This window comes from Otolemur garnettii, unplaced genomic scaffold, assembly GCF_000181295.1.
Source record: "Otolemur garnettii isolate 467f Iridium unplaced genomic scaffold, OtoGar3 scaffold00027, whole genome shotgun sequence".
NCBI classification, from domain to species: domain Eukaryota; kingdom Metazoa; phylum Chordata; class Mammalia; order Primates; family Galagidae; genus Otolemur; species Otolemur garnettii.
Window position 1 is genome coordinate 693268 of NW_003852422.1, and position 26312 is coordinate 719579.

A 26312-nucleotide genomic window follows, 5' to 3' on the forward strand; every position below is an offset into this window, starting at 1 on the left:
GCAAGCTTGGGTGAGGATCCTTCTGAGGGCTGGGACCAAAGGTCCAAGCACCCAGGGTCACACTCAGGGCCCCCTGCAGGTGTCAGGACTGAACAGCCCTTGTACAAGTTGTAGCTGCATGCCCAATTTCTCACAAGATGTACTGTGGTGGGCAGAGAAAGGGGTTCTTGGGTCTTGGCTGCTGCAGGAGTGCCCTGGATGCTGGACTTGGGAGCCCACACACATACCCACCTGCCCTGACCCTCCACTGGGTCATGGCTGGGGAGATTTTAGGTATGGTGTGGGCTTGAGGGGACTCTACCTTTGGGGTTGCCCTTGTGTTCCAGATCCCTGTAGGGTCTTCCCATCATCCCTCTGGACCCCCAGAATGGGTCCTGTGTCTTAGGCCAGAGTTCAGGCAGGAGCCAGTCCCCAAGGGGAGGGTCAGCAAGGCTTCCCAGGTGTGCACAGGGACAAGGTCCTGTCTGAGGAAGCTGGATGGTGCAGCACTCCACTACCTCCTCCACTATCAACCTGTGGAGAGCTGAGGGAGTGGCCAGCAGTGAGCAGGACCCAGGCAACTAGGCTCCTACTATGGCAGGTGGAGGCAGGACCAGGTTGGAGCATCCCCCACACCTTCTGCACCTTCTGGACTTGGGGAGCCCCCTTGGCATAGAGGCCACAGGTCCTGGCTCCCCTGCTCACACCCTGTCCTAGCCCATGCTGGTGCAGCTCAGCATTTAGCCCATGATTCCATGACACTGCAGGAAGAAGCAGGTGATTGCTCCCAAAGACACCCCTCCCACAGCAGGTGCCTGGGAGTGGTGAGGCAGGTGCTGCTGGCCACGTTCACACAGCCGTGTGCCCTGCCTGCCCTCCCAGAACCTGCTTCTACCGGCCCTCATCTGGCTTCTTCACTACATTTTATAAACTTCTCATTTGATCAACTCATTTGATTCATAGTATGTTGCAAAAAGGGTGTGCGGATGTGTGGGGGTGTCATATACACCTTCCTTCCCTGCTGGTGTCAGCACTGGGCAATATCACAGTCCAGCCTGCAGTGGGCCCAGCCCTGTGCACACATGAGGTCCCCATGGGGCTCCACCCAGCCCAGCCTGGTGTGCTCCTCTGGCCCAGCAGACACCCTACTTGGCACCACAGATTTGGAGTTTGTCTCACCAGTCTAGCCAGAAGCTCGATACTCACTTTTGTCTCCCTTGGGGCTTATTTTGCTATTTCTTCTCTATGATCATTCCAATCTCAAACACTGCTTCCACCTTCTCTCAACTTTTGACAAGTCTTCATTCTCTTTCAGCTGAAATCATTAATAATTTATCTCATCATTTTTCTTGGATTGGTGGGCTCATGGGTTCTTTGGAAGTGCACTGTGGCCTTCCTGCTGCTGACTCTCTTGGTGACCTTGCTCATGAGCAGGTGTGTGGGGGCAGGTGGCACTGCCAAGCTGTCAGCTTCTGGCTAGGGAGTGCCCACAACGTAGGGGAGAGGCTGCATTAGGAGTTGGTCAGCTCTCTGGACTGGACTGAACTCAGGATGATCCTTTCTGCTGTGCCCACCCTTTAATTCACAATGGACACACTTTCCACCCCCAAGTTACCAGCAAGTGCCTCTGTCTCCAGTGAGCTATTTAGGGATGAGTCTCATGGGGCACTGTCCTCCCCACCGGCCACTCTCCACCCACTCATGTCATTTAAGGTGCTTATCTGTAGACGGCACAGGCTGGCTCTGCTTGTCCTCCAGTCCAACCACCTCTGCATTGTGGCTGAAGTGCTCAGTTCACTTACAGAAGTCATGGTCTCCTGCAGTACTTTGTCTCCCTAATGCTTCTTCCTTCCTAGGACAAGGAGAGTGGAATGGTGCGGTCTGGACTCTCTGGTGGACAGGGCAACCCCAGGCCTTGGTGGTGCAGCATCCAGACAGGGGCCCTGGTCTGCCCTGCTCAACAGATGAGAGACAGGCACTCAGCTCACTCAGTCCATGCCGTTGGGGTCTTTCTACTACAACCCATCTAGGAGAGAGGGAACAGCTGGTCTGTCCTTCAGTCTATCTTGGCTTCACAGGGTGTGGGGTTACAGGCTTTGGAAATGTAGCCCTCTCTAACTCAGAAATACTGGACGAAAAGGCAGCATGGTGGCTGCTAACCTAGAACAGGACAAAGCCATAGACAGTAGCAGGAGAGCCATGCGCACACCTGCCCGCCCACCATTGTCTTCTCATCCATCTCACACATCCACCCACTGCCCAGCCGCCATGGGTCCATGTGCCCATCATCCCCCTACTTACCCATCTGCCCACACCACTTATCCACTCCCTTGCCCCCCACCTTGCTGTCTCTCCAGCTACAATGCTGTCCCCCCCAGTCTGTGCAGGACAAGAGTCTTAGCTCACTCATCTCCACATCCCCCGCTTCCCTTCCCAGCAGACCCCACCCTGGGCAGGCCAGGTCTGTCACGTCCCTACATGTAAACTCAGGGCTAGCACAGCACTGGACACACCACAGACATTCGCAAACGTGCCAAGTGACACAGGTGCAAGTGCCCACCATGCAGAGGCAGGACAGCAGCTCCCCCCAGTGAACAGGGCTGTCAAGAAGCCCACCCATTCAGGATACTCCTGAGAGCTCGGAAGGCTGGCAGGAAGCACCCCACACTCTCACAGTGCCCTGCTCCTTGTGTGACCCTGGAGGTGACCCATAAACTTGAATGATGGTGAATCTAATGACCCTTTTTAGGCTATTGTTTTCTTTAACCTGAGAGGGAACCAAAGTCAAAGTCACCCTGGGTCACTTACTGGGTGCCTCGCATGCAACTATTTCCTGTCCCCACATCCTATCACACAGCTGGAAGCCCCCACCCATCCCCTCATCCAGAGTCCAACTGGCCTGCAGTCCATCTGAGTCCATTTTACAGTTGTGCTGACTAGCTGCTCACAAAGGCTCCAGCTTCCTTCTCTGCACCCGTCACAGCTCTGTGGCAATCCTGCCCCATAGGCCATGGCTGTGGACCCTGGAAGGTGTCTTGAGCCCAGTGCCCCTAATTCAGACTGTGCTCCGAGGGCAGGATAAGGACACTGTGAACCTTGTCAACCAGGAGGAGGAGGTGATGCCTGGGATGTGAACTACACACACTGGGAAACCTGCCTGGCCGCCTGTGCACAGGAGTTGCGTGGGAAGATGGCGACACCTGGTGGAAAGCTGGGGAATGACGCCCAGGTCCAGGCCCACCTGGGAACTCAGACCTCAGGGGGCTGGAGAAGTGACTCAAAAGACAGTGATAAAGTTCTTCAAGGACACATGAAGCTTTATTGCTTTTATTGGGGTGATTCCTTAATTCCCTTGGATCAGAAGTCCCCCCCAGAGGAGCCCACAGAGGACAGTGGCATTGAACAACACACACACAGCACCGTGTCTTAGGAAACAGAAGAAACCCCGACATAGGCACCACTGTGGGTCATCACGAGGACGCTCACGACTGAAACCCCCAAGCGACACAGCGCATCCCAGAGGCACCGTCACAGCTCAGCAGGTGAAGGGCCCTTCCTGTCATAACGTCAACTTGTGCGTTTATAACCAAGCGTCACGAGGTCAGAGCCCCATCTTTGGGGACGTGTTTCGTATTGGTTTCTGTCAAGGTGGTGTGTGAGTGTGACTATGCTACAGAGACTTCAGGAACCTTGGCTGCACTGTGTTAACACTGGTGAGCTGCAGGCAGTTCACATCCAGAAATGCTGCTGTTTGTTCAACTTGTCTTTAGTGTGTGAGAAGTGGACAGCTCTTTGGTAAGAACTTGAAAACTTGTGAATTTCTCCAGAAAGGTGAAATGTGATTACAGAGAAAAAGAGGACTGGCAAAGGGCCGGGGGGGGGCGGGGTCACCCAGAGGCCTTCCCAGGGAGTGGACACTGACGTCCGAGGGACGGCAGCCAGCGCAGATGCTGCCTCCACAGCATCTAGACTTTATTATGCCGAAGCAGGATCTTCTATGTCAGGACATCAAAGAAAGAACTTGAATGCCAGGAAACTTCAGAAATTAAATTTCATTTCCATTTTCAGAACACCTTCCCAGCAATAGTGAAATAATTAGGGATCTTCCGCAATAGAAGCTCAGGCTGCTTCAAAATGAAAATTAAATTCTAAAAAACAATAGAAAAGAAAAGCAGGCCAGGCCCTCAACAGGGCAGCTGCCCCTGTTGCATCTGTCAGGCTCCTGGCTCGGGTGTCCTTCCCATGCTCCTCCTCCAGCAGCCTCCTGGGGGCGTGGCAGGTCCATGGCCAGCCTCAGGAGGCCAGCTTGCAGTAGCTGGGAGGGGATAGCTTGCGCTTCAGATACTTGAGGACATACAGTGGGAGGCAGCTGACCACAGTGATCGCCGACACTTTCCACAGGAAGGTCACAGTGGTGATAAAGGCAACATCTGTTGGTAAAAAACAGAGGAGATATGTACATGTCATCCCAGAATGCTTTGGGCCCTCATGACCACAGCCATGGACCTGACCGGCCCACAGCACTCCCCAGCCTGCAAGGAGCACCTCTGTGCCTCACATGACGACTCCACCGCCTCAGGCTGTCTTGACCGCAGGTTGTTTTGCTGTGTTGGCATAATTATTTTATTGGAATAAATGAAAAATGAAACAGAAGTATTAGAAAGAGATATTGATGATGATTACTATCACCAAATACCATTTAGTGGGTAGAACACGCTTTGCAACACCTGGCCTGTATTTATGTAAAGGTATATATTGGGGCCTCAGGCAGCAGAGGGTGCCTGGCAGCCCCCCTCAATCTCCGTGCCTGCACCCTGCACTCTCCCCGGCAAAGCTGTGTTGCTGACAACTGGGCCATTTAGACCCTTGTGAGAAGACGCGAGAGACCTGATGTCTGCGCGGTGTTAGTGTGATGCTATATGTAGCAGAAAGCCCTTTAGACTGTCGTCAAAGATGGGATAAAAAGATCTACTTATTAGGAGTTACATATTTTTATGAAATCATTGTAACTGATGCAGGGAAAACCACTGATTTCTGTATAGCGTATTGGGGCCCAATTGGGAACAGCCATAGTCTGTATTTACCCACATTGTGAAACCCCAAACATGCTTGCAGGTGCTTGTCCACTAGCCCCTAACGGTCAATGCCCACTCAGGAGCCCTGGGGACACACCTTGGCAGCGAGCTGGTGGCACCTCAGCCTGGGCTGCAGCTCTTCTGATGTCACAGAGAGTTCGTGACAGTCAGCTAGCCAAAGGAATTCTTTCTTTTCCTATTAAAGACTTTTATCAATATTGCTTTGCTAAATTTCCATACTTTTGAAAGAAATAACTTCACCTACCTAAGAAAGCTCCAAAAGATACTCTGCCTATACCTGTTCCAAAACAAAACAGGAATAAATAAAGGACAGATTAGAGCAGGCATCAGGATTTTTCAAGTGGTCAGCAAGTGGGTGCAGAAACCTATCATGAGCAACCCAGAGGACAGGCAGTGGGGTTGTAACTGTGGCTCTGACCCTTCCTTGCACTGCCTGCTAAAATAGAGCCTTTTAAACACAACTGAAACACAATAAATTACTGTGGACATTGGATCTGGACCTAAAAAAGCCTAATGGACTCATCTCAGAATGCAGCACACCGGGTGTGTCCTGCTTTGTGCACAGAGGGAGTGTGGGACGTGCTGCCCCGTCCTTCAGATAACTGCTGCTGGGCCTGCCCACATGTCTGCAGAGGCCAGGAGCCCCACCCAGGTCCATGAGACTTGTGTCTGCCAGTTTTATAATTCACTTTTATAAGGTCAATTTTATGTTTACTCACTATAGCACTGGACTAAATATTTAACATTTGTATTTGTTTTTCCAATTTCAGCATTTTGCTTTGTGTTTGGTATATGTTGTCAAATAAAGGAAAGCTGCTATTAAAATAAAATGCTATAAAATAAGCCAGCAGTTTTCCATGCCCAAGTGCACTGATTCATGATCATCTAGGAAAATATACTAAACGCTTATTCTCAAAACAAAAATAACTGGGATACTATAATTTGAAAATACGAACCATAGGTATTTTTTTATTTTTTTTTATAGCCATAGGTATTTTTTTGGAGACTGTTTCTTTTAATATGGAAATATGAACTTTTTCTTTCTCCCTACCCCACGTCCACTAGTGAGCAGTCTGGGAGAGTTTACGGTGTGGGTTGTGCTTACTCCCTGCAGGCCTCAGCCCCAGCTGCCCTCAGAGTGTGGCTCCTGTCAGATGTGTAAACCTCAGGTGCCTCCCAGCAGCTCAGAGGTACTGAGAGCTCCTCTACTCTGGTTCAGTGGGCAACTGACCAGGACCTGCTCCTTGTAGCTTGGGGAGTGGAGGACTCTACCAGTGAGATGCTGCAGCCTTTCCTTTTGTGAAATGTGGAAAGTCTCTTCTCAGAGACTGTTCCTAGGGCAGAGTGGGATGGTGACACTGCAGGGTGGGGTGGTGACGGCTGCAGGGTAGGGTGGTGATGGCTGCAGTGGATGGTGATGGCTGCGTTGGATAGTGACAGTACAGTGTGGGGTGGTGACAGCTGTAGTGGGTGGTGACAGTGCAGTGTGGGGTGGTGATGGCTGTAGTGGGTGGGGATGGTGCAGTGTAGGGTGGTGATGGTGCAGCTTTGGCTATGCTGTGGGAACTGTATCTGGGATGTTCTCTCTCTTCTCTCTGTCCTGATTTTAAAAACCTTAAGAGGGAAAGTCATCTGTGTCTATTGGCCACATCAGTCACCTTGGGGGTGACAGGGCTGTAACCCCTGATTAACAAGAATGCTTGGGGTGCTCTCAAACTCTAGCTGGAAAAAGCAGTGAGTCTGGGAGAGGAGCAGTGAGCTGGTCTGCAGACGGGAGCAGAGCAGGGACAAGCAAGCATCCGATGCTGGTGGGGTAACCAGAGGGTGTGACCAGGAGGCTGGTCCTGCCAGAGTCAGCCCTGTAGCTGTGTCCTCTCAGGCCATGGCAGTTCTGGGGTAGTTGACTCTTCTGCCTCATTCTGGGGTCTTGAATCTGGTGAAGCAGAGTCAAGACACACCAACAGTGGGTATCTGGGCTGCTTTGATTTTCCATCTCCCATCTGCATGTTGGTGACGGCAAGGAAAATGAGGATGGCAGCTCCCCCGTGCTGGGTGCTCAGCTCCTGCCCAGGACGTCACTCTCTGTGGGGACAGAGGCCTGGGGTGGCCACCTGAGGCAGACCAGGGGGCTGGGAGAACGTAGTGTGAGAAATGCCCCCACCCAGAGTCCATAGGCAGGGGATGGTCCTCAGGTGTGCACTGTGGCCATCTGCCCACGGACGAGGGACAGCAGGGACAGCTCCTCTGTGCCCAAGAGGAGCATGAGTGGCACAGTGTCCAGCTCAGAGGGCGCCGAGTCCACTCTGCTGTGCTCCTTCCTGGAGCAGTGGGTGGCCTCAGTTAGGAACCAGGGACAAAGAGCACTGCTCTTGCAGAGGAATCTTAGAAACACACACAACTTTAACATCTTCATAAAAGCCAAGACAGGGAAAATCTTCCCTTTATAAATTATTGCAAAGAGCTTTATCTTTCTACAAAAGTAAGTTTTTGTGCTGTGAAACATTCTGATATGGATTTATTGTGATCTGCAACTTAAAACAATGTATTAAGAAGTAACAATAAACAAATGCATAAAATTCACTAATAGATAATGATTCAAAAAAGAATTCCAAGGCAACTTACCAAAATATTCATTTAGAAAAACAAGCGAGGCCACGTAGCAGCCCAGGCTGAGGAACTCGGCCACCACCATCAGCCAGTGCCATGTCCTGACGGTCAGCGCCACCATGAGCAGCTCGGTCAGGATCAGAGCCGTGAAGGAGATGGCCACGACGTGGACAAACTCAGACTCGAAGAGCAGCAGGGCCCCATACATGAGAATGCCACCTGGAAGACAGCACGCTACTCTCCCAGACTCCCACTCTGCGACCCTGTCACCTGGAGGCCAGCTGCAGACAGTGGCCCTGGGGCAGCTACCTCATCAACAGTGCCAGCAATGTGGGGGACGTACACATGTGGGCTTCGTGTTGGGGAGCTGTTTGTTTCAACTCCAGGCATTAGGCTGGATGAGTCGGAAGAATCAAGGAGAGGCTACCAACTTCCTCACACTTGGAGGAAAAGCCTAGCTCTACTTCAATTACTGTAAACAGCCACGTGCTCCACGCAGCCCGCTGGTTCCGTCTGCTCATTGCACGCTGTGCAAACTCCCATTTATCTGGAGTGTGGGGTGAAGGGCCGTAACGACTTCTCCTTACAGAAATCACACTTCTCAAGTCTTGCTATCACTCCACAAAAGAAATCGTTGAGCTGGTGTGCACACAATGTGAGGAGTGCTTGTTAGCATTTTTCTCAATTAACATTTAATTAGTAGAATAGGTCAGTTTTAAAGTGACATGCATTGGTGAAAAAACCAACCCACATCATTGGAATATCAACTTTGAGATAAACAGAAAGCAATATTTCATTCCCAATGAAATCTTAAGCTGCTAAAATTGACCCTAGAGGTGGAAACAGTACTGCTGAAGGAGCCTGTACCTCCCCAACCACAGCCTGTCTTACCTTGGTAAATACTGATCAGGACCCAGATGAGGAAGGTCTTGAAGGACAAGGCTCTTCCCTGGGGTAAAGAGGGAGGGACAGCTTAGTTAGTGGACAGGAGCCACAGGCTTGACTTAGGTGTTCTTCTGGAGCTGGGCATGGTGACTCCTGAAAGCCCTCGGCCACAGGCCCCCAACCATGTGGTCTGCCGGGAGAACATCAGGTGCACGGCTGAGGCTAGCGGTTTCCTGTTCTCTCTGTTTGATCTTCCTGGAGACTCAGTAGTGACCTATCTAAACAGACATTTCCATGAACTAGGGGATAAAGACTTTTAGTAAAAATAATTTTGTTAATTTCCCTTTTTTCATTTCTTGGTAACAAATACTCCTATATTGACTTTTTAGTTTCCTCGGGTCAAAAAATACAAAGGTAACAGCTCTTTACCTTTGGTAAGGGTGACCTATCCCAATTACAGTAAAAATTTATCATCCCTTAAATCCTTTCTGGAAAAGATGTCACATAAATAAATCCCACACAGACAATCACATTAGACTCCTACGTAAAGACCTTCACCGGCTTCTCATCAGCCATATCCTGAGGGCGTTAGTGACCCCAGAAAGGGGACTGACTCAGTAATTACCTGCACTTACTCGCCAGGGCTACAGATGATGCAAGTGTCAATGGAAAACCCAAACTCTACCAGAATTCAAAGAAGTTTATTCTGAGCCCAGTGTGTGTATCTGTGGCCCAGGGAGCATAGTCTCAGGAGGTACTGAGAAAATGCCCCTAAGGCGGCCGGGTAACATTTTGGTTTTACCTGTTCATGGAAACAGGAATTATAGATAACAGCACAAAACAGTATGTAGAAGGTGGACACTGCTTCATCCCCCAAGGGTGGGAAATCTCAAAGTAGGGGCTTACAGGGGGTAGGTGGGTTTTAGGATTCTTCAGTTGGCAATTTTTAAGTTTTGTCTAAAGATGTGGGCCCGTAGGAAGGAATGCTCGAGTTTTAAGGCATCGAGTTAAAGCCAGGTTTCCTGTGATGCTATTCCCAAGTCAGACTGGCAAATCAGCCACATTATAGCAGGTTAATAAAACTCGTTTAGTGAGATTTTATCATTTGTAGGTGTGATTCACCAGGCCTCTTAGAAAGGAATTTGGGCAAAAGAAGAAAGCTCAGAGTTCAGTCCTCAGGTGCCAGAAAGCCTGTTAACAAACAGGGAACATCGGACAGGACAGGCCTCGCCTCCACACAGACCTTCAGAGCAGACCTTATTTCCATTTGTAGGTGATAAAACACAAGAAGTTCGGAAATTTCCTCAAGTTCACCCAGCAGGAAAGTGGTGCTAAGGAGAGCGACTGGTCAGCGACCAAAGTCCTGCTCCTGGCCTGAGGCTGCCCCACCCCAGGAGCGAGTCTTATGAGGACTGTGGACAGGCAGATCTCAGGGCCAGGGAACAATTTAAAGAGCCACAAAGAGAGAGGGACACTCATGGAAGCTCAGAGGACACTACAGGGTGTGAGGTTGGTACGCTGGAGTCAGCACCTAATCAGAGGTCCACATCTGCCTGGAGTCTGCTAAGGACTCAGACACCAGCCCCACTGCAGAGCGGGTGTGCTGAGGTCTGGCCCAGGGAGGTCACCAACTACACGTTCAGGGGTTTCTATTCCAGCTATAGTTTAATAAAGGACAATTACAGCGACCTATGCATTTTCTGTGGCTGCAGCATCTTTCTGTGAAGATGCTGACTGAGGCTGTATCCTTACTATCAGTCACTATGAAAAGATTCAAATATATTGTAATTTGTTAAAAGGTATATTGATTTTTAAAAAGAAAACTTTAAACATTTACATATTTTAAATAGGTTCTTTTAGTAGATATTTCCCACAGGTACTTCTCTGATTGGATACTAGTAGTGGGTGTTTGGTCTTTGGTCATAAATTCCTTTCTAATTAAGTACGTGGTTTCATTTGCAAACTTTAAAAGATGCTTAACTTCAAATATTTAAGAAACATGTGGTTTACTTTGTAGCCTGATTTGTTGAAATGCCTTCAATAATATTTGAGATAATTATCGTTGTATCTGTTGAAAGACAAATGGAGTCTTTTTTTTTTTTTTTTTTTTTGCAGTTTTTGGCCCAGGAGGAGTTTGAACCTGCCACCTCCAGTATATGGGGCCAGTATGTGGGGCCAGTGCCCTACTCCTTTGAGCCACAGGCACTGCCCTGACAAATGGGTCTTGAGCTATATTTCTGGCTGGGAGATGCAAGCTACCAAAGGCATCTGCAGCAGCCACATCCCTGCAGCCACGTAGGCTGCAGACTGACAATAGCAAACCAGAGTGGGTGCCCCAAATCAGCAATAACACAAATAATTTGAGAAATGAATAAGCTCCTTCATGCTTACTAATAGCTCCGGGTTTTTTTTTTTTTTTTTTTTTTGAGGCAAATTCTCATTCTATTTGATGGTACAAATACCCTACGCATGGAGTCAATTCATTTACTACGCATTTCCTGCTACAAATAAAGCTGCTCTTCTTGGCCTAGGGCTGGTGTTATCCACCACAGCTTCATGAAACCTGGCTAGTCGATTATAGTGGACATGCACTGTAAGCAACCTGGTGACACGGTGACGGTGCTGTGTAGCAGCCGACACTGGTCAGCAGAGACAGGCCAACCCTTGACCAGACAGCACTGGACCACACGCCATACAAACAACTCTGCCCACACTACAGGGGATGGACGTGGAAACTCTGTCATCCTCTGTGTTCACCAGGCCATGTACCAACCAACCACCATGCCTTCCAGGGTTGGAGCCACTTCTTGCCAAGAAAAGTATTCCATTCCCAGCAGTCTGTGGCCGAGGCCTTATGGTGTCATCACCACTCGCTCCAGGCTTCCTTACTGCTGGCACATGCAAGCCAAAGGTAAGACGCAAAGCTGGGTCTGCAGCAGCTTTGACGTGTACTTGGGTTAACATACTGCTTCTTGTCTGAGATACAATAAACTACATTTTTGATTCAAAATCGGATATTTCCTATGTAACGCTCCAACAACTTCTCTAAGAGACCTATAGACATTCACAGTTGGGAGGGGCAGGGGTGTGCTGGGGTCCTCCTCACTGCAGCATCCAGAAAGTAAGTGGCTGAACTCATCGTATATGAAGTTTACTAATTCAGAGCAGAATCTGAGCTTCAAAAGAGGAACACCAAAACACTGTCATTACAAATATGCCATTTTCTGCAATGAGTAAAAACTGAATGGTTTTGAAAAAAAGAATGAAATTTTACCTCTTGGTTTAATTGATGTGTTTGTTCCTCATTCATTTATCAAATATTTAGTCAACAGCTGTGTCTAAGCACAGTTTGGGTCACAGAGACAGGACAGTGAACAGACGTTCATATTCAGGACCAGCTAATCTCAGAACAGTACATCAGATTTGTAACACACGGATTATTTTATACTTTTATACAAAAGAAACTGGTTATCAAATACATAAAAAACAGGGTATTTTATTTCAGTGTTTAATACTTTCCTTTCTGCTGTGCAGGGGATGTGCACTCTGCCTCTCTTCATCACCCTAGAGGAATTTTACAAGTTCACTGTGACCTCAGACTTGTGGCAGACACACTGGGCAGTTGTGGTTCTGACTGCGGCATCTTCGTGCTGCTGTCCTGGGCTGCTTACTACCCACCACTTGCCACCCTGTGACTACTTCCTCCTCCAATGCGGACGCGGGCTGACGCAGAGCAAGGGCTGTCCCACCTCTCTGTGAGCCCAGGACCTGCCCCAGACTAGGGCTGAGGACCTGCTGACGGGCCTGATGCACACAGGCAGCTCCGGCGCATCCAGTTCCCGGCTGTGCGGGTGTGAGAGGCCCAAGCTGGGCACTGCAGCAGGACCACCCCTCAGCTTCAGTAAGAACAAACAACTGAGTTTCTATCAGCCTTGGTGGCTTAGTACTAGGTGCTTTGTTTTCAAAGGATTTGAAGATTTTTAAAGAAATGGATGCTATAGATAAAAAGTATAGATTTTTGTATCTTGAAAAGGAACTTAGAGAAAATAAGTTAGGGAACTCTTACCCAAAAAACAGGTATGGTGTCCTGATGTTAGGACACTAAAACATTCTGGATTGTTGACCACCTTGACTAAAATGGAAACTTAGCACTCTCAGTGAGATGCAACTTAATCGGAATTGAACAGACCTCCCTCTTGTTTAAATGACACCAGCTCACAAGAGGGAACTTACTGACCCTGTGGCCACAGGTGGAGACAATTGGCTATTTTGTTGGACACTTGTGATCCTATAAACACCTTCTTGCTGGTGGGTACAATCTAAATCCTTAAAACAGTGACAGTGCGTTAGCACCTCTCCTGCAATAACTGGACACTCTGCTATGGCAGATCGGGGACTTCTCCTCCAGGGGAGACCCAGAGCCCCGGGAAGCGGGGGGGACCATGAGGCCTGCAGGGACCTTGTCGCTGCTTGGATACTGATTCCTGGGCTTAAGGACAGCTCATCTACTTTATATTCTTCTACAAAAACCTTGTTTCCTCCCTGTGTTCATAAGGCAGCATTTAAGTAAACTTTGTGGGGGTCTCTGGAAACAGTTTCCCATAGTGTCTGGGCCTCTGACCCTGTTCTGCTCCCTCACACACAACAGCTGCATCATTTTAGGACAGTGAACAAAAGTCCTTCTCGTTGTAGTTAGGTAATTTTGGATAATCCCTCCGGGGACATAATGGTATTACCATGATGATAATGGTGTTTGACAATTATATTTTATATTATATTGGTGAACTAGATTTATGTGTCTGGACAACAAAAGTAATAGGCATTTTGTAGTTTTTTTCTGAGTAATTCTAAAGTTTTTATTTTATCAGATTCTTACAATAACACCATGAAATACAAAAGTTAACATGACTTACCCAGTACCTCTTTGGCCAGTTAGTGGTTAGCTAGACTAGAGTCTGGTTTGTTAGTGGTTAGCTGGATTAGTGTAATTTCTTTAGTGCCCAGACTAATTCTTTATTTACTATATAACACTGGTACAGCCTTAAAAATCTCAGTCAACAGTTCCAGGTCGTCAACTGCAAACCCAGATTTACTTGGAGGTTAGTGGATTCTCTTTTCAGCACAGGTTTGGAGAAAGTGGGAATGGCCACAGTCACCACAATTTGCACTTGGAGAGTGGAGACGTCCTTCCTACTAGGCATCCTTTTATTTTTTATGCTATAAAAAAAAGACTTTCATAAAAAATGACAAAACCTCCCTTTAGGAACATTTTGATTTTAACAGAGCACAGTTTAAACTGTATGAATGAATCTTTTGCAGTTTCAGGTTTATGGAGTTTCCCATGGGGAGTTTTTTCCCTCACCAGCATCACTACAACCAGCACACATGAGTTTCAGGCCAGAGATCTGTGCCACTGTGTCTCAGACACACTCTGACACCCACAACTACAGAGATTCTGGAGCAGTGTAGGAAGCCTGCTTCAGGGGCTCTGAGGCCCCTCGCGTGGGACGCTCTGAGCCACAGCAGTTAACGAGGAAGCTGCTCCCAAAGCAGGTGCACAGCGTCCACCCCAGGAGCCACCTTCAGTGAACCCAATGCAGACACAAAGTGAGCTCTTCCTGGACACCTGGGGAGCTGCGAGGTCTGTTTGCTAAGTTCACAAAAGTTCCACAAATGGTTTAGAGAACCTTTATACTTCTAATTTTATGTATGATATTAATTAGAGCTTCATTGCAAACATAAGAAAATTTCCTTCCCTGGGATGTTGTCCACTCTTTGAAGTTTAACTCAAAGGGAAAAAACGACAGAATAATTACTCCACACATGGGTGGATGCACCTCCTGACTGGCCGGTCCTGTCCCCACAGGCCCTGTGTGCAATCGCTGCAGGGCAGGGGCTGCCACCTACCTTGGTGAGGTCTTTGTACAGCTCCGGGTACAGCATGGCCATCTCGGGCTTCACATCCTGGTCTAGCACCAGGGAGAACACGGGGAACATGGTATATACAGTCGCATACCTTGAGGCGAGAAGGAAGTTAGGTCAGTCTGAAGAACCGCTCCACTACAACCAGGGATGTGCCCCTGAAATTAGTGGTCCAAGTTTCAGAAACAAAACACCCCACAAAAAAAAAAAAATAAGTTGGCAACCAAATCAGATTATTCCTGAAAACCATTTATCCCACAGCACAGTAACATGTTATATAACATTTTCCATTAAACTTTTATGTTGAGATCATTACATACTCACGCACAGTCATCAGGAACAGCCCGGAGACACCCTTTGCTCCATTTCCCAGTTTCCCATTACAAACTTAAGTTTGTAATACTTTTACAAACTGCAGGGTGACCTCCCACCTGGAACCTGGCACCCCCAGGCCCAAACACAGAGCACCTCTCCTGCCAGGGCTCTGTCTGTGCCCCTCACGTCACAGCCACTGCCCTCCCAGCCATCTCCTTCCTGATTCCTGGCAACCACATACCTGTTCATATTTATAATTTCTATCCTTGAAAGAAGTTCACACAAATGGAAATATATAGTAGGGAACCTCTGGGGACTGGCTTTTCTCATTCGACATAATCTCTAGAGAGTCATCCAGGTTTTTACTGTGTCAATAACTCAATTCTTTATTTTTCTGAGCAGTCTGAGTTGTATGAATGAATCATAGTTTATCTAACCATTCATTCATTCTTTCACTTAAGTACATATGGGATATTTCCAGTTTTTAATTAGTACAAATAAAATTGCTATAAACATTCAGTGCACTGATTTATCTGGGTAAAATTCTCACTTACCTTGTCACTAGGTCACACGTTCTTGCTATGTGCAGTTTTTTAAGAGATTGACAAAATGTTTTCAGATGGCAGGAGTGACTGACAACATAGAAGGTCCCCAGTCCCCTGAATCTTCACCACAACGTGACGCTGTCACAGTCCCCCGATCTTCACGTAATGTGACAGTCACTCCTCCACCCTTGACGGCTGTGTAGCAGCCTTTCCCTACCGAGGACGGGCACCTCCCCACACCTCCTTGCCATCTGCATATCCCCTTGGGTGAAATCTTTGTGTCCTAGTCCGCTTTCTTCATACGCTGCTGGACACACAGCTTCAGCTATTTCTCATCCACCCCGACAGGCACATATGGGATGGAGGGTCCGGTGCCGACATGCCCCTTCCTGCTGACTGGACACCTCCCAGCACCCTGGGCTTCGGGGAGAACATTTCCTTTACCACCTGCCTGCTCTCTGGCGCTGCCCATGTGTTTCCTCTCCTGCCTCCTCAGCAGCTGTGCTGTGCTGTCTCTAGTGTGGGTTTCTTTGAACTTACACTGTTAGGGGTTTGCTCACCTCTTCTATCTGCAGGCTGATGTCTCTTCCTAAGTTTAAAACTTTTCCTTATAACATCAAGTATTTCTTGGCCCTGCCCTCCCCCACTTTGGGGACTCCAGTGAGAACAGCAGGTCTGTGCTATAGCTCTGCGGTCCTGAGCTCTGGTCACCTTTGTCCAGCCTGTTTCCCTCTGTTATGAGACTGAGTCCTTTCTCCATTCTCTCCATCCTGCTCCTGGCTTATTCATTGCATTTATTTATTTCATTTCTAAAATTTCCATTTGGTTCAGCTTTGTATTTTCTATTTCTTTGCCGAGATGTCCTATTTTCTTCTTTGTTCCAAGCATGCTCAGAACTGCTGACTAAAGCATTTATGTGGCTGCTTTACAATCCTTGTCAGGAAATTTTGATGTTTCTGCATCTTAGGGTCAGCTTCTATCGTCTATCTTTTTCATTAACCCTGAAATCTTCCTGGTTCTTGGCATGTCAAGTGACAGGAATTCTGGACATTATAGGTATTATACAGGAGACTCTGGATCCTACCTTGGTGTCCTGATGCTGCTCTGGTGGGGGAAGGAGGGAGATGCCCTGTTCCCTGTGGAACCCCCACTGCTGGGTGCTCTCTACTGTGGGGGACCTGTGTGCGTTGTCACAGCACCATGAAGTCTAGGGTTTCCTCTGCCTTTTCAGGGAGGTCAGCATGGGCACAGCTGTCCTCTGTGTTTGGCTGGAATAGTGACTGTCATTTAAACTTGTCTGTTTTCCCAGCTGACCCTGTCCAAGCAGGAGCCGGAGGCTGTGGTGGGGACTTTGTCCAGGCTGCTGGCTGCTGCAGCTCCAAGTGTGGGATGCCCAGAGTTCTCTCCCGCATTGCTTCTCCATGCCCAAGGCCCTTTCTGCCTTCTCTCCTCTTCTAAGACCTTCTCCATGTGACATCCAGCGTTTTTGTCATACTTAGCAGAAGGAATAGGGACAAGGATCCATCTTCAGAAGAGTACAACTGGGATTTTTATTTTTTATTTTTTGAGACAGAGTCTCACTCTGTTGCTCTCAGTAGAGTGCTGTCCTATCACAACTCACAGTAACCTCAAACTCTTGGACTTAAGTGATTCTCTAGCCTCAGCCTCCCAAGAAGCTGGGACTACAGCTTCAATGTCCAGCTATTTTTTTTGTTGTTGTTGTTGTAGTTGTCATTGTTGTTTGGCAGGCCTGGGCCAGGTTTGAACCCACCAGGCCCAGTATATTTAGCTGCCGCCCTAACCACTGAGCTATGGGCGCTGAGCATACAACTGTGATTTTTAATGCCATTTTCACCTGTGAGGAAGTGTTTGCGCAGGGAAAATTATCCAGTGGTAGAAAACCAGGAAAATAGCCCCACGACAGCATGAATCTGTAAGCCTTGTGACGTGTAGATGCTGAAAGGCTATGTTCTGTTTCAGTATGCCGGACTCCACGTCACTTAGCACAGGCTGTTCAACATTTTAAACCCCTGGAGGGTTATATAAGAGATATTCTCTTATATGAAAGAACTTATCAATCTTTTATGTCTCACATAATTTTGTGCTATTGGCAAATTATTACTGGGAAGAAATCTTAAAACTCAGTATCTGAATGCTTCAGAGTACTTTAAGTACAAATTCAACCTTTAAGTTCTTTATTAGGTTAAACCTGTGTACTTTTGTTAATTTTCTTTGAACTCCCATGCTCCTTAGAATCTGGAAACTTAACAGGACCAGGGAATTACAGATGACCCCATTACTGCGGAAGGCAGCAGTGCCAGGTCTGGGATGGATGCTGATGTGTGAGACCTCACCCTGGGTCAGAGCCCAGGGCCACACTGTCATCAACCCCACTAGGAAGGCTCCAGCACACTGATGAAAATTGAACTTCTTGGGATTTTCAAACATTGAAATAATCAGAGCCACCCTCCTTTCACAGACCCCTATCCAGGTACAGTTTTTAGTGAGTGCTTTGAAGACTCTGAGAGGTGTCCTGTGACCCAGAGGAAGGCTCTGTGCCTGGGCAGGGGGACTCAGTCTGCCTCCTGCTGCTACGGTGAGGTCCTGTCCCCTTATGTCCAGGTGCCCACAGAGCCTCCCACATCCTTGGCTTTCTCTGGTTTTATGTCCTGTGCTTGCTCCGTGTTGCTGACTACTTTATTGCATAGAAAAAACATGGTTTGTCCTTCCATCCATCAGCTGAGGGGCATTTGGGATTTTCTAATCCTTGTTAGCATAAACACAGCCATGAGAACTCCTGTGCAAGTCTATAGATGCTGGTGTCTTCATTTCTCCTGGGTAAACACTAAGAAGGAGGATTGTTGGGTTGTGTATAAGCATCTGTTTAATCTTATGAAAACTGCCAAACTGTTTGCTGGAGCAGGTTGAGCCTTGTGCATTCCCACCAGCAATGCAGTGCCTGAGCCTCCCCACGCTGCACAGGACAGGACCACCCGCCCGGAGCGGCCTCTGCCGTGCACTGTGCCATGTTTGCATTTCTTAATAACAAACAATGTAAATGTACTTTCTTGTGTTTCTCGGCCTTTTCTATCTTCTTTTGCGATTTAAGTTCAAAATTTTAGCTTTTTAAAGAAAATTCAGTTATCTTCTTATCACTGAGTTAAAAATAATTAAGATCTCCAGACACAAAACTTTTGTCAGATATCTGTGTTGAAAGTATTCTCTCCCCATCTGTCTTTTTATTTGATGACTATTGTCTTTGGAAGAAAAAAACCTTAATTTTGATGAAGTCCATTTTGTAAACTGTTTCTTTAATGTTTCATGCATTTTGCACCTAGGAGATCTCTGCCAACCTAAGATCCAAAGCTCCATGGGTGTGAGTTCTGGAAGTTTCAGCACTGTTTCCCTCTGAGGCATTCTATCCCCACGGCCTGTGAGCCATAGCCTAAAAACAACTGTTTCAGGTTTCAGCCTGTTTTCCACTCAATTATTCTTGGAGGTAAATCTGTTCCCTGTTCTTCTGGTTGTGGCTGGAAGCTCCCCAGGCCCTTCTGATAAACCACAGAGCCTACACTTCCCTGCGGCCCCCGGGGAGGCTCCTATGGACCCTCTGGCCTTCCCTGGTCCTCCTATGGTCACTCACCTTCTTGGGTGCTCTATCACAATGCTGTCTAACTTTGGCAAGCACTCGCAGGCTCTCGAGGTTAGACACTGGCAAAGACACAAAGTGACCACCAGGGCCACCGCTGTGGTGTGGCACTGTGAGAGGAGCCCAGGGCCGCTGCTAGCATCACTGGCGCATGGCCTGGTATCTCTGGACACTTTCAAAAAGCACAAGCAAGGAGCGGCCTCTACTAGGAGCACCCCTAGAGCCTGTGCCTCCACCAGGAGCATCCCCTAGGGCCTGCGGCTGGCTGTCGCCTGCAATGTCCATCTGACAGGGCTTCAGCCCACACAGCTCACCAAGGGGACTCTGCCTGGAAGTTCTCTTTCTGGAGGGAGGGCGTGGAACCCCAAAGGAAGCCTGTTTGCAAGGGCAGGCAGGGCTCAGGGGTCCCCTGTAAGCACCTGCCCCTCTTTCTTGCCCCTGGGCCATCATTTCTCTACAGAACTAATGAAATAACTAAGGATGAGACCCTAATGCAGTGATTCTCAACCTGTGGGTTGTGACCCCTTTGGGGGTTGAACGACCCTTCCACAGGGGTCACCTAAATACATCCTGCATATCAGATATTTACCTTATGATTCATACTAGTAGCAAAATTACAGTTATGAAGTAGCAATGAAAATAATTTTGTGGTTGGGAGTCATCACAACATGAGGACCTGTATTATAGGGTGGTGGCATTAGGATGGTTGAGAAGCACTGCCCTAATGTGTCCTCTAGTTTCCAGAGCTGGGTATTCTGTCCTAGAGCAATAGGACCTTGGTCTGCTTAGATTTCACTTTGAGCAAATATCATGTTGCTTCCTGCTCAATTCTCAGTATTTATTTACTAGGTGAAGGCAAAACTCATTTCATTATTCATTTATTTATTATTTTCTGAGACAGAGTCTCATTCTGTCACCCTGGGTAGAGTCCCATGATATCATCATAGTTCACAGCAGCCTCAAACTCTTGGGCTTGGGTTTTCCTCCTGCCTCAGCCTCCCAAGTAGCTGGGACTACAGGTACCCACAATAATGCCCAGCTAGTTTTTCTATTTTTAGTAGAGATGGGGGTCTCACTCTTGCTCAGGCTGGTCTCAAACTCCTGAGCTCAAGCAATCCACCGCCACGGCCTCCCAGAGTGCTGGGATTAGAGACATGAGCCACCACACCCAACCTCATTTTATTATTCATTTTCAAAGAAGTTTAACTTCAAAGCATCTCCCTTCCAAACCTCCCACCTAGCAAATTCAAAGTAATAAGGCTTAAGAAAATTGCAGACATCTCATTTAAGTGACAGACATTCAGAGTAACTACCCATAAAACTCAATATAAACATAAGCTTTAGAAAGAAGGCATGCCTAGGCAAAGGCCCCCCCCACTCTCCCGACCCCCCCCAGCAAGCTGGACAGGCCTCAGGGTGTGAATTCATTAACTCAGGCAATGCTACAACGTAATCTCTACAGCCCCTTAAGTTTCCCTTTTTAATGTTTAACATTTTAATAATGTGAAAGACAGTATGGTTATGCTTTTCTGTGACCTCCAAGGAGGAAATATACTGTTGAAATTCTTGATATAATTACCATTATTCTGCAAACTCTATACTAATTAGAAGTAATTAATGTAATAATTATTGCAAATATTTAAGCAACAGGAAAACATAAGAAAAGAGCTCTGTGAATCTTCAGGGTTTCTCACTTTTTCTGGAAGTCTACAAGACAGGCTACTGGAATGAGGGGAAGTTGAGAACGCTGGGACAAACCCTTCCCCGATTTCCATCATTTACATAAGCCATGCGTTGGCAGGTTGCTGGGCACATTTTTTGGTCACGCAGAAACATGAATGAGACCCAAAGACCTAAACTGATACTGTATGAGAGCCACCTGGTCACATGCTCTCTCCCATGGGCTGAAGGGGCTCAGATACCCAAGGCAGCCTAAAGCCCATGACAGAGGCTTCTTCACAGGCCATGGGGGAGTCTGCAGTGTCGGCACCAAGGAAGCTCTGCTGGGCTGGAGAGGTTGTCACCTGAGTAACTACACAGAGAGGGCCAGGATGCAAGGCTGTTCACCCCAGCCCATAACAACTGGGTTCTGGTGCGTGGGGGAGACCAGAGCTGCCTTGAGTAGGCCATGAAGGCCTTCCCTTCCTGGGGATGCCTGCAATGGAGGCCCACTCCACAGTGGGTCCAAGGTGGCACCTGTCCTCCTGTCCTCAGAGAGCATCGTGACACACACTACAGAGGAGTGATGCTGCGGGGGACTGGTGGGCTTCCTGGGATGAGGCCAGGGGGTGAGACAGCTGGTGGTGGCCAAAGCCAAGGTAGCATTGTGGAAGGAGGCCATAGCACTGTGTGGACAGAAGGCTGCCCTCCTGAAGTGCACGGCCGTGGAGGCTGAAGCCCTGGTCCCGGCATGTAGCAGAGGAGTCAGATGGCAGTACCTCCAGGAGTGGCTGCGTCCATCTGTGATTTCAACTTGAAAAGCAGGTAAGTTTACCCTAACACACACACAGATGAACATTCCCTTAGATGCTGCTAGAAGTCTGAGGCATCACAGCCACACAGGGTGGAGAAACCCTGCGTTTGTTCTCTGCCGACCAGGCAACAGGTGGCTGGTGTACATAGCTTGTCACATCAGTGGGGCTCTGCCCCTCGGAGCAGGTCCTAGGGCTCTTGGGCCTCTCACTTTCTCACAGGGAGGGAGCGTAAGCAAACACTCCTGTCTGAGCACCACGGCTGCTGCCGTCAGCAGCTCTCCCTGAGGGTCCTGTGTGCAGAATCTGGTTAAGGAGGAAGGGGCTTGCTGGAGGTCGGGGAGGAAGCAGCAGGGGGGCAGGGCCTCCATCCTGCCTGCCACATGCCAACAACCCTCGGTCCAGCCATGAGGAAGAGAAGATAAATTCTAAGCCAGTCGCTGTGCACAGAAAGTTCCTATTTCCCAGGTCTAGTGGGCAAGCCTAGCTGAGCCTTCAGTACAGATCATGTGCCTGTCACACCTTGATGCCCTTTTCTAAGACATCCAAGTGGGTATCATTGAAAATGAGATCCTGTTCATGCCAGGAGGGCTTTGGAACAGGCTACATCACACCCACATTTAAGGAAACACTGCAGTGCTTTCTCTCCTGTTCTCTGTCACTAACTGACTGTCCCCATGATTAGACCTCGCTGGCCAGCAGAGAGGCAGCCCTCAAAAGGCTCACTGTGGCCCCTGGCTCAAGCCCTGCTGCTTCCCATGTCCTGGGCCCTTTATGAAAGTCTCAGATCCCGTCCAGGTCCTGACACAAGTTACGGCTTCCCTGTGAGAGATTCTGAAGCACAGTCACAGGAGGAAGGGCGTGTATAGGGGGTCTTATAGCTCACCCAAGTAGTTTTTACATCAGTATTATTCACTCTAAATGTTGGTTGCATAAAGAGTTACTCAGAAACAACATTCTATACACGTGTTTTCAAAAGAACAGCAGTCCCTACATGACAGCCCCGGCACAGTGTGGACTGATCCAACTCACCCCACCATGAGGAATCCCTGGTACAGAGGCACCGAGGCAAAGTAGAAGACGGAAGAGAACACGGCCTGAGAGAGAGAGAACACGGCAGGTCAGAGCACACTCACAGCACCCCCACCACTCTGCACTCAGGCTCTGCAGAGCTGCCCCACCCTGGACAGAGTCCCACCACGTCCAGGACGTCAAGCAATCACACAGGCCCCTGTGATGTTCCCGTGGCCTTCTAAACGCCACTGCTGCACACACCCAAGCATGTAGATGGGCACCTGCATGGTGGAGATGACCAGGCCTCGGTGCATGACCAGCTGTCCCAGCGCCGCAGACCTCTTGTAGCTGTTACGTCCGTGCACCACAAGCAGCCTGCCCACGTGTCTAAACTGCGTGATGGAGAAGTCAGCTGCCAGAGATGCCTGTTTCCCTTCCTGAAACAAGAACACAAACTGCCTTTCAGATGCCACAGGTGCTGGAACCACACCCTGAAAGCCGACTTCTAGCAATCAGGCTGAATGAAAAGGAGTTGAAATTCTATCTATGTCTGACTTTGAAAGCTCCAACTGATTGATGGGGGAAGGGCCCACAGTGATAGGCAGATGTGCACCTGCCTGATGGCATCTGAAAGTCTGAGTCCACAGGCTGTCCCCAGCCTGGGGGTTGACAGGGCTTTTAGGACAGTAGGGCTGGCAGTACCTGGGAGTGACATGGACTCCGGGTGTCCAGGATTGGCAGTACCTGGGGGTGACATGGATTCCAGGAGACCATGGCTGGCAGTGCCTGGGGGGTGACATGCATTCTAGAAGAGCCAGGGCTGGCAGTGCCTGGGAGGGTGACAGGGACTCCAGAAGAACCAGGGCTGGCAGTGTCTGGGGGTGACAGGGACTCCAGGAGACCAGGGCTAGTAGTGTCTGGGGGTGATAGGGACTCCAGAAGAGCCAGAGCTGGCAGTGTCTGGGGGTGTCAGGGACTCTAGGAGTCCAGGGCTGATAGTGTCTGGGGTGACAGGGACTCTAGGAGGACCAGGGCTAGCAGTATCTGGGGGTGACGCTGACTCCAGAACAGCCAGGGCTGGCAGTGTCTGGGGGTGACCGGGACTCTAGGAGTGCAGGGCTGGTAGTGTCTGGGGGTGACAGGGACCCCAGGAGGGCCAGGGCTGGCAGGCCTTAGACACTACCTTGTCATCCTGGGCTTCTTCAAGACAATTCTCCAAACCTCAGTTTTCTCACATTTTAAACACAATCCATTTTCTATTTCACAAAGGTGGTATAAGGTATTATAGAACTACCCAAGGAAAAAAGTAGGCCAGCAAATCAGCCAATACCTGACTTTCCAGGTATTTCTGGCTATGTTTTTATGTTAAGTGACTATGGGAAAGAGATGGGAATATCATTCAGGTGGTATAGAAACGAACCTCAAACCATAGCTCAGTGGGCCAGGAGACACGACACCTGGACAGAGTACCCCATGTGGAGTGGGAGTGGGCACTCCAGGTGCCTGGAGAGGACACGTCATCACATGCCACTCCAAGAACACGGCGTTGATGCACTGTGGATATTACCTGCATGTCACAAAGATGACTCCCCACTGCAGAATAAAGGACAGCAGGAAGGCATCTGACTTATCTGTCTGTGACTCAGCACAGATCAGAGCCCGGCACACAGCGTTATCAGTGTGTGTGGACCGTGTGGAGTAGGCGTGTGTGTGGACCGTGTGGAGTGGGCGTGTGTGTGGACCGTGTGGAGTGGGCATGCCACGCACGTACCTTCCCTTCAATCCCAATCCCACAGTCGGCCGCCTGAATCATGCTCACATCATTTCCTCCGTCACCTGTGAAGCACGGAAAGTTGTGAAATTAAATAAAACACCTATCCACCATTGTATTTTTTCTTTTATCCATTATAGGCTTTTAAAATTTTCTAGTAATGTTAACGAAATCAACTTAGCCTTAGAGATGGAGTGTGATTTTGTCTATGAATTCCAGGATATCAGTTTCTCTTAAAACATCACTAGTGAGATGGGAGGTGGCATTTCCCACGTCCTCAGCGTGGGTCGGGGCCTTGCGGGGTGGGGCCGCGCTCACCGATGGCACAGGTGCGCCTCCCCGTGCGCTGCTGCAGCAGGGTCACGATGTGCGCCTTCTGTGTGGGCGAGCAGCGGCAGCACACCACGGCGGGGCACTGGCAGGCCAGCTCCACAAACTCATGCTCGTAATACTTTAGGCACACCTGAGAAACAAAGTGCTCTGTCATTTTGCCTGATCCCAACCACACTGCCCTGGGTTTGTGTGAGGTGCAAAGTGCAGATGCATGACAGGAGCCACAGCCTCCCTGAGGGGTAGACGTGTTTGCACACCCAGGACCCCTCTGCTGACTGAGGCCCCTTCCCAGGTGTGGCAGCCCAGTCCTGTCCCAGGAGCTTGGGTGGACATACAGGAGTATGGGGAGAGACTGGGTGGCCCAGGCACCAGCAAGGAAAGAGGACAAGTCGCAGAGGCCGTGTGGACTGGCCACGAGAGACAGGTAGAGGGCAGCTTAGACACAGGGGCCCTGCTTTGGGCCTGGGAGGGACGGGGCACTTCATGGTGAAATCACTAAAGAGGCCCTTGTCACCACGATGGGGAAATTCCAGGCCTTCTGCAGAGGTGGCTGTTAGGCAACTCCAGGAAACTGACCCGAGGTGTATGCTCTTTCTTAGATGAGTTCAACACTACCAATCTGGGACTTGGCTAATAAAAGAAATTTGTTTGATCTGGACTATCAAATAAGAAATCAAAATTCCCTATCGTGGTTGACAAAGCAAAATTCCCGAAGCTCTGCCTGAAGGATGCACAGCCGAGCCATTACACTGAGCACTCTGGAGCTTATACTGAGCAGCAGAGAGCAAGCTTCTCAAGCCCCTGACATGAGGCAGTGCAGTTATCAATGGAGAACCCCAGGGACCAGCCCCATCCCAACATCAGCCTGAAACACAGGGCACCCCATTATCAGCATCCTAAATCAGAGACCCCCACACTAAAATCTTCCCATACCAGAGGGTTCCCACACTAATATCAAACCACATGATGGGGTCCCCCACTAATACTCCCACATGCCACAGGGTCCCCCCTAACACCCCACACGCCACAGGGCCCCTCTAACACCCCACATGCCACAGGGCCCCCGCTAACACCCCACACGCCACAGGGCCCCCCTAACACCCCACACGCCACAGGGCCCCCCTAACACCCCACACGGCACAGGGCCCCCCTAACACCCCACATGCCACAGGGCCCCCTCTAACACCCTACACATCACAGGGCCTCCCCTGGTGTCACTCTGGATTGTGTAGGTCTCCCCATCTGATGGGCTGTGCAGGTCCCTCTCTGTTCCCAGCTTCAAGGGAGGCTCTGACAAGGTCTGCAGAGGCTGCTCGTCTGTGGAGGCCCGACAGGGACTCACGCCCACCTTTGCTTTCTTCCTTTAGCCCTGTGTCTAAAGCTGTGCCTGTACACCCCTTGTGTCTCTTTCTTTGCACACTATTCTTTCCCTACTGTTATTTCACTTTCTTACTCTTATTTTCCCTGGCTTGTACTTTCTTGTCAACATAATTTTTATTCTCACACAATACATGTATTTTGTCTGAGTCTTCTCAACCCTTCCTGGATATGAAATAACATAATAAGACAAAATAAATGGCCTATCAGCTGCTGAAAATTATTCCAAAAAATTCATTAAGTATAACAGATTGGGGGGATGACAGCAAGGAAGAGAGTGAAATCTTCATCTTGCACAGCAAAAATTAAATAGATAACATCAAAAACTTTATTAATCAATCCACGTAG

General features: G+C 49.0%; 1 protein-coding gene across 2 annotated transcripts in view; it reads right to left on the reverse strand.

Annotated features, from left to right (window-relative positions):
* Positions 1–3290: 3290 nt before the first annotated feature.
* The window catches only part of ATP9B (ATPase phospholipid transporting 9B (putative)), a 244444-nt gene continuing 221422 nt past the window's right edge, over positions 3291–26312 (reverse strand). Inside the window, exons 22-30 of one of the 2 annotated variants that reach the window (XM_003788390.3) lie at positions 24573–24717; positions 24255–24319; positions 22765–22920; positions 22502–22566; positions 14475–14583; positions 8574–8631; positions 7698–7901; positions 5320–5352; positions 3291–4409 (exon numbers count right to left, since the gene is read on the reverse strand). In XM_003788390.3, the coding sequence (XP_003788438.1) occupies positions 4273–4409; positions 5320–5352; positions 7698–7901; positions 8574–8631; positions 14475–14583; positions 22502–22566; positions 22765–22920; positions 24255–24319; positions 24573–24717 (972 nt within the window). In that variant the 3' untranslated portion in view covers positions 3291–4272. The remainder of the gene's footprint in view (positions 4410–5319; positions 5353–7697; positions 7902–8573; positions 8632–14474; positions 14584–22501; positions 22567–22764; positions 22921–24254; positions 24320–24572; positions 24718–26312) is intronic. The other variant, XM_003788391.3, reaches the window with a different exon arrangement.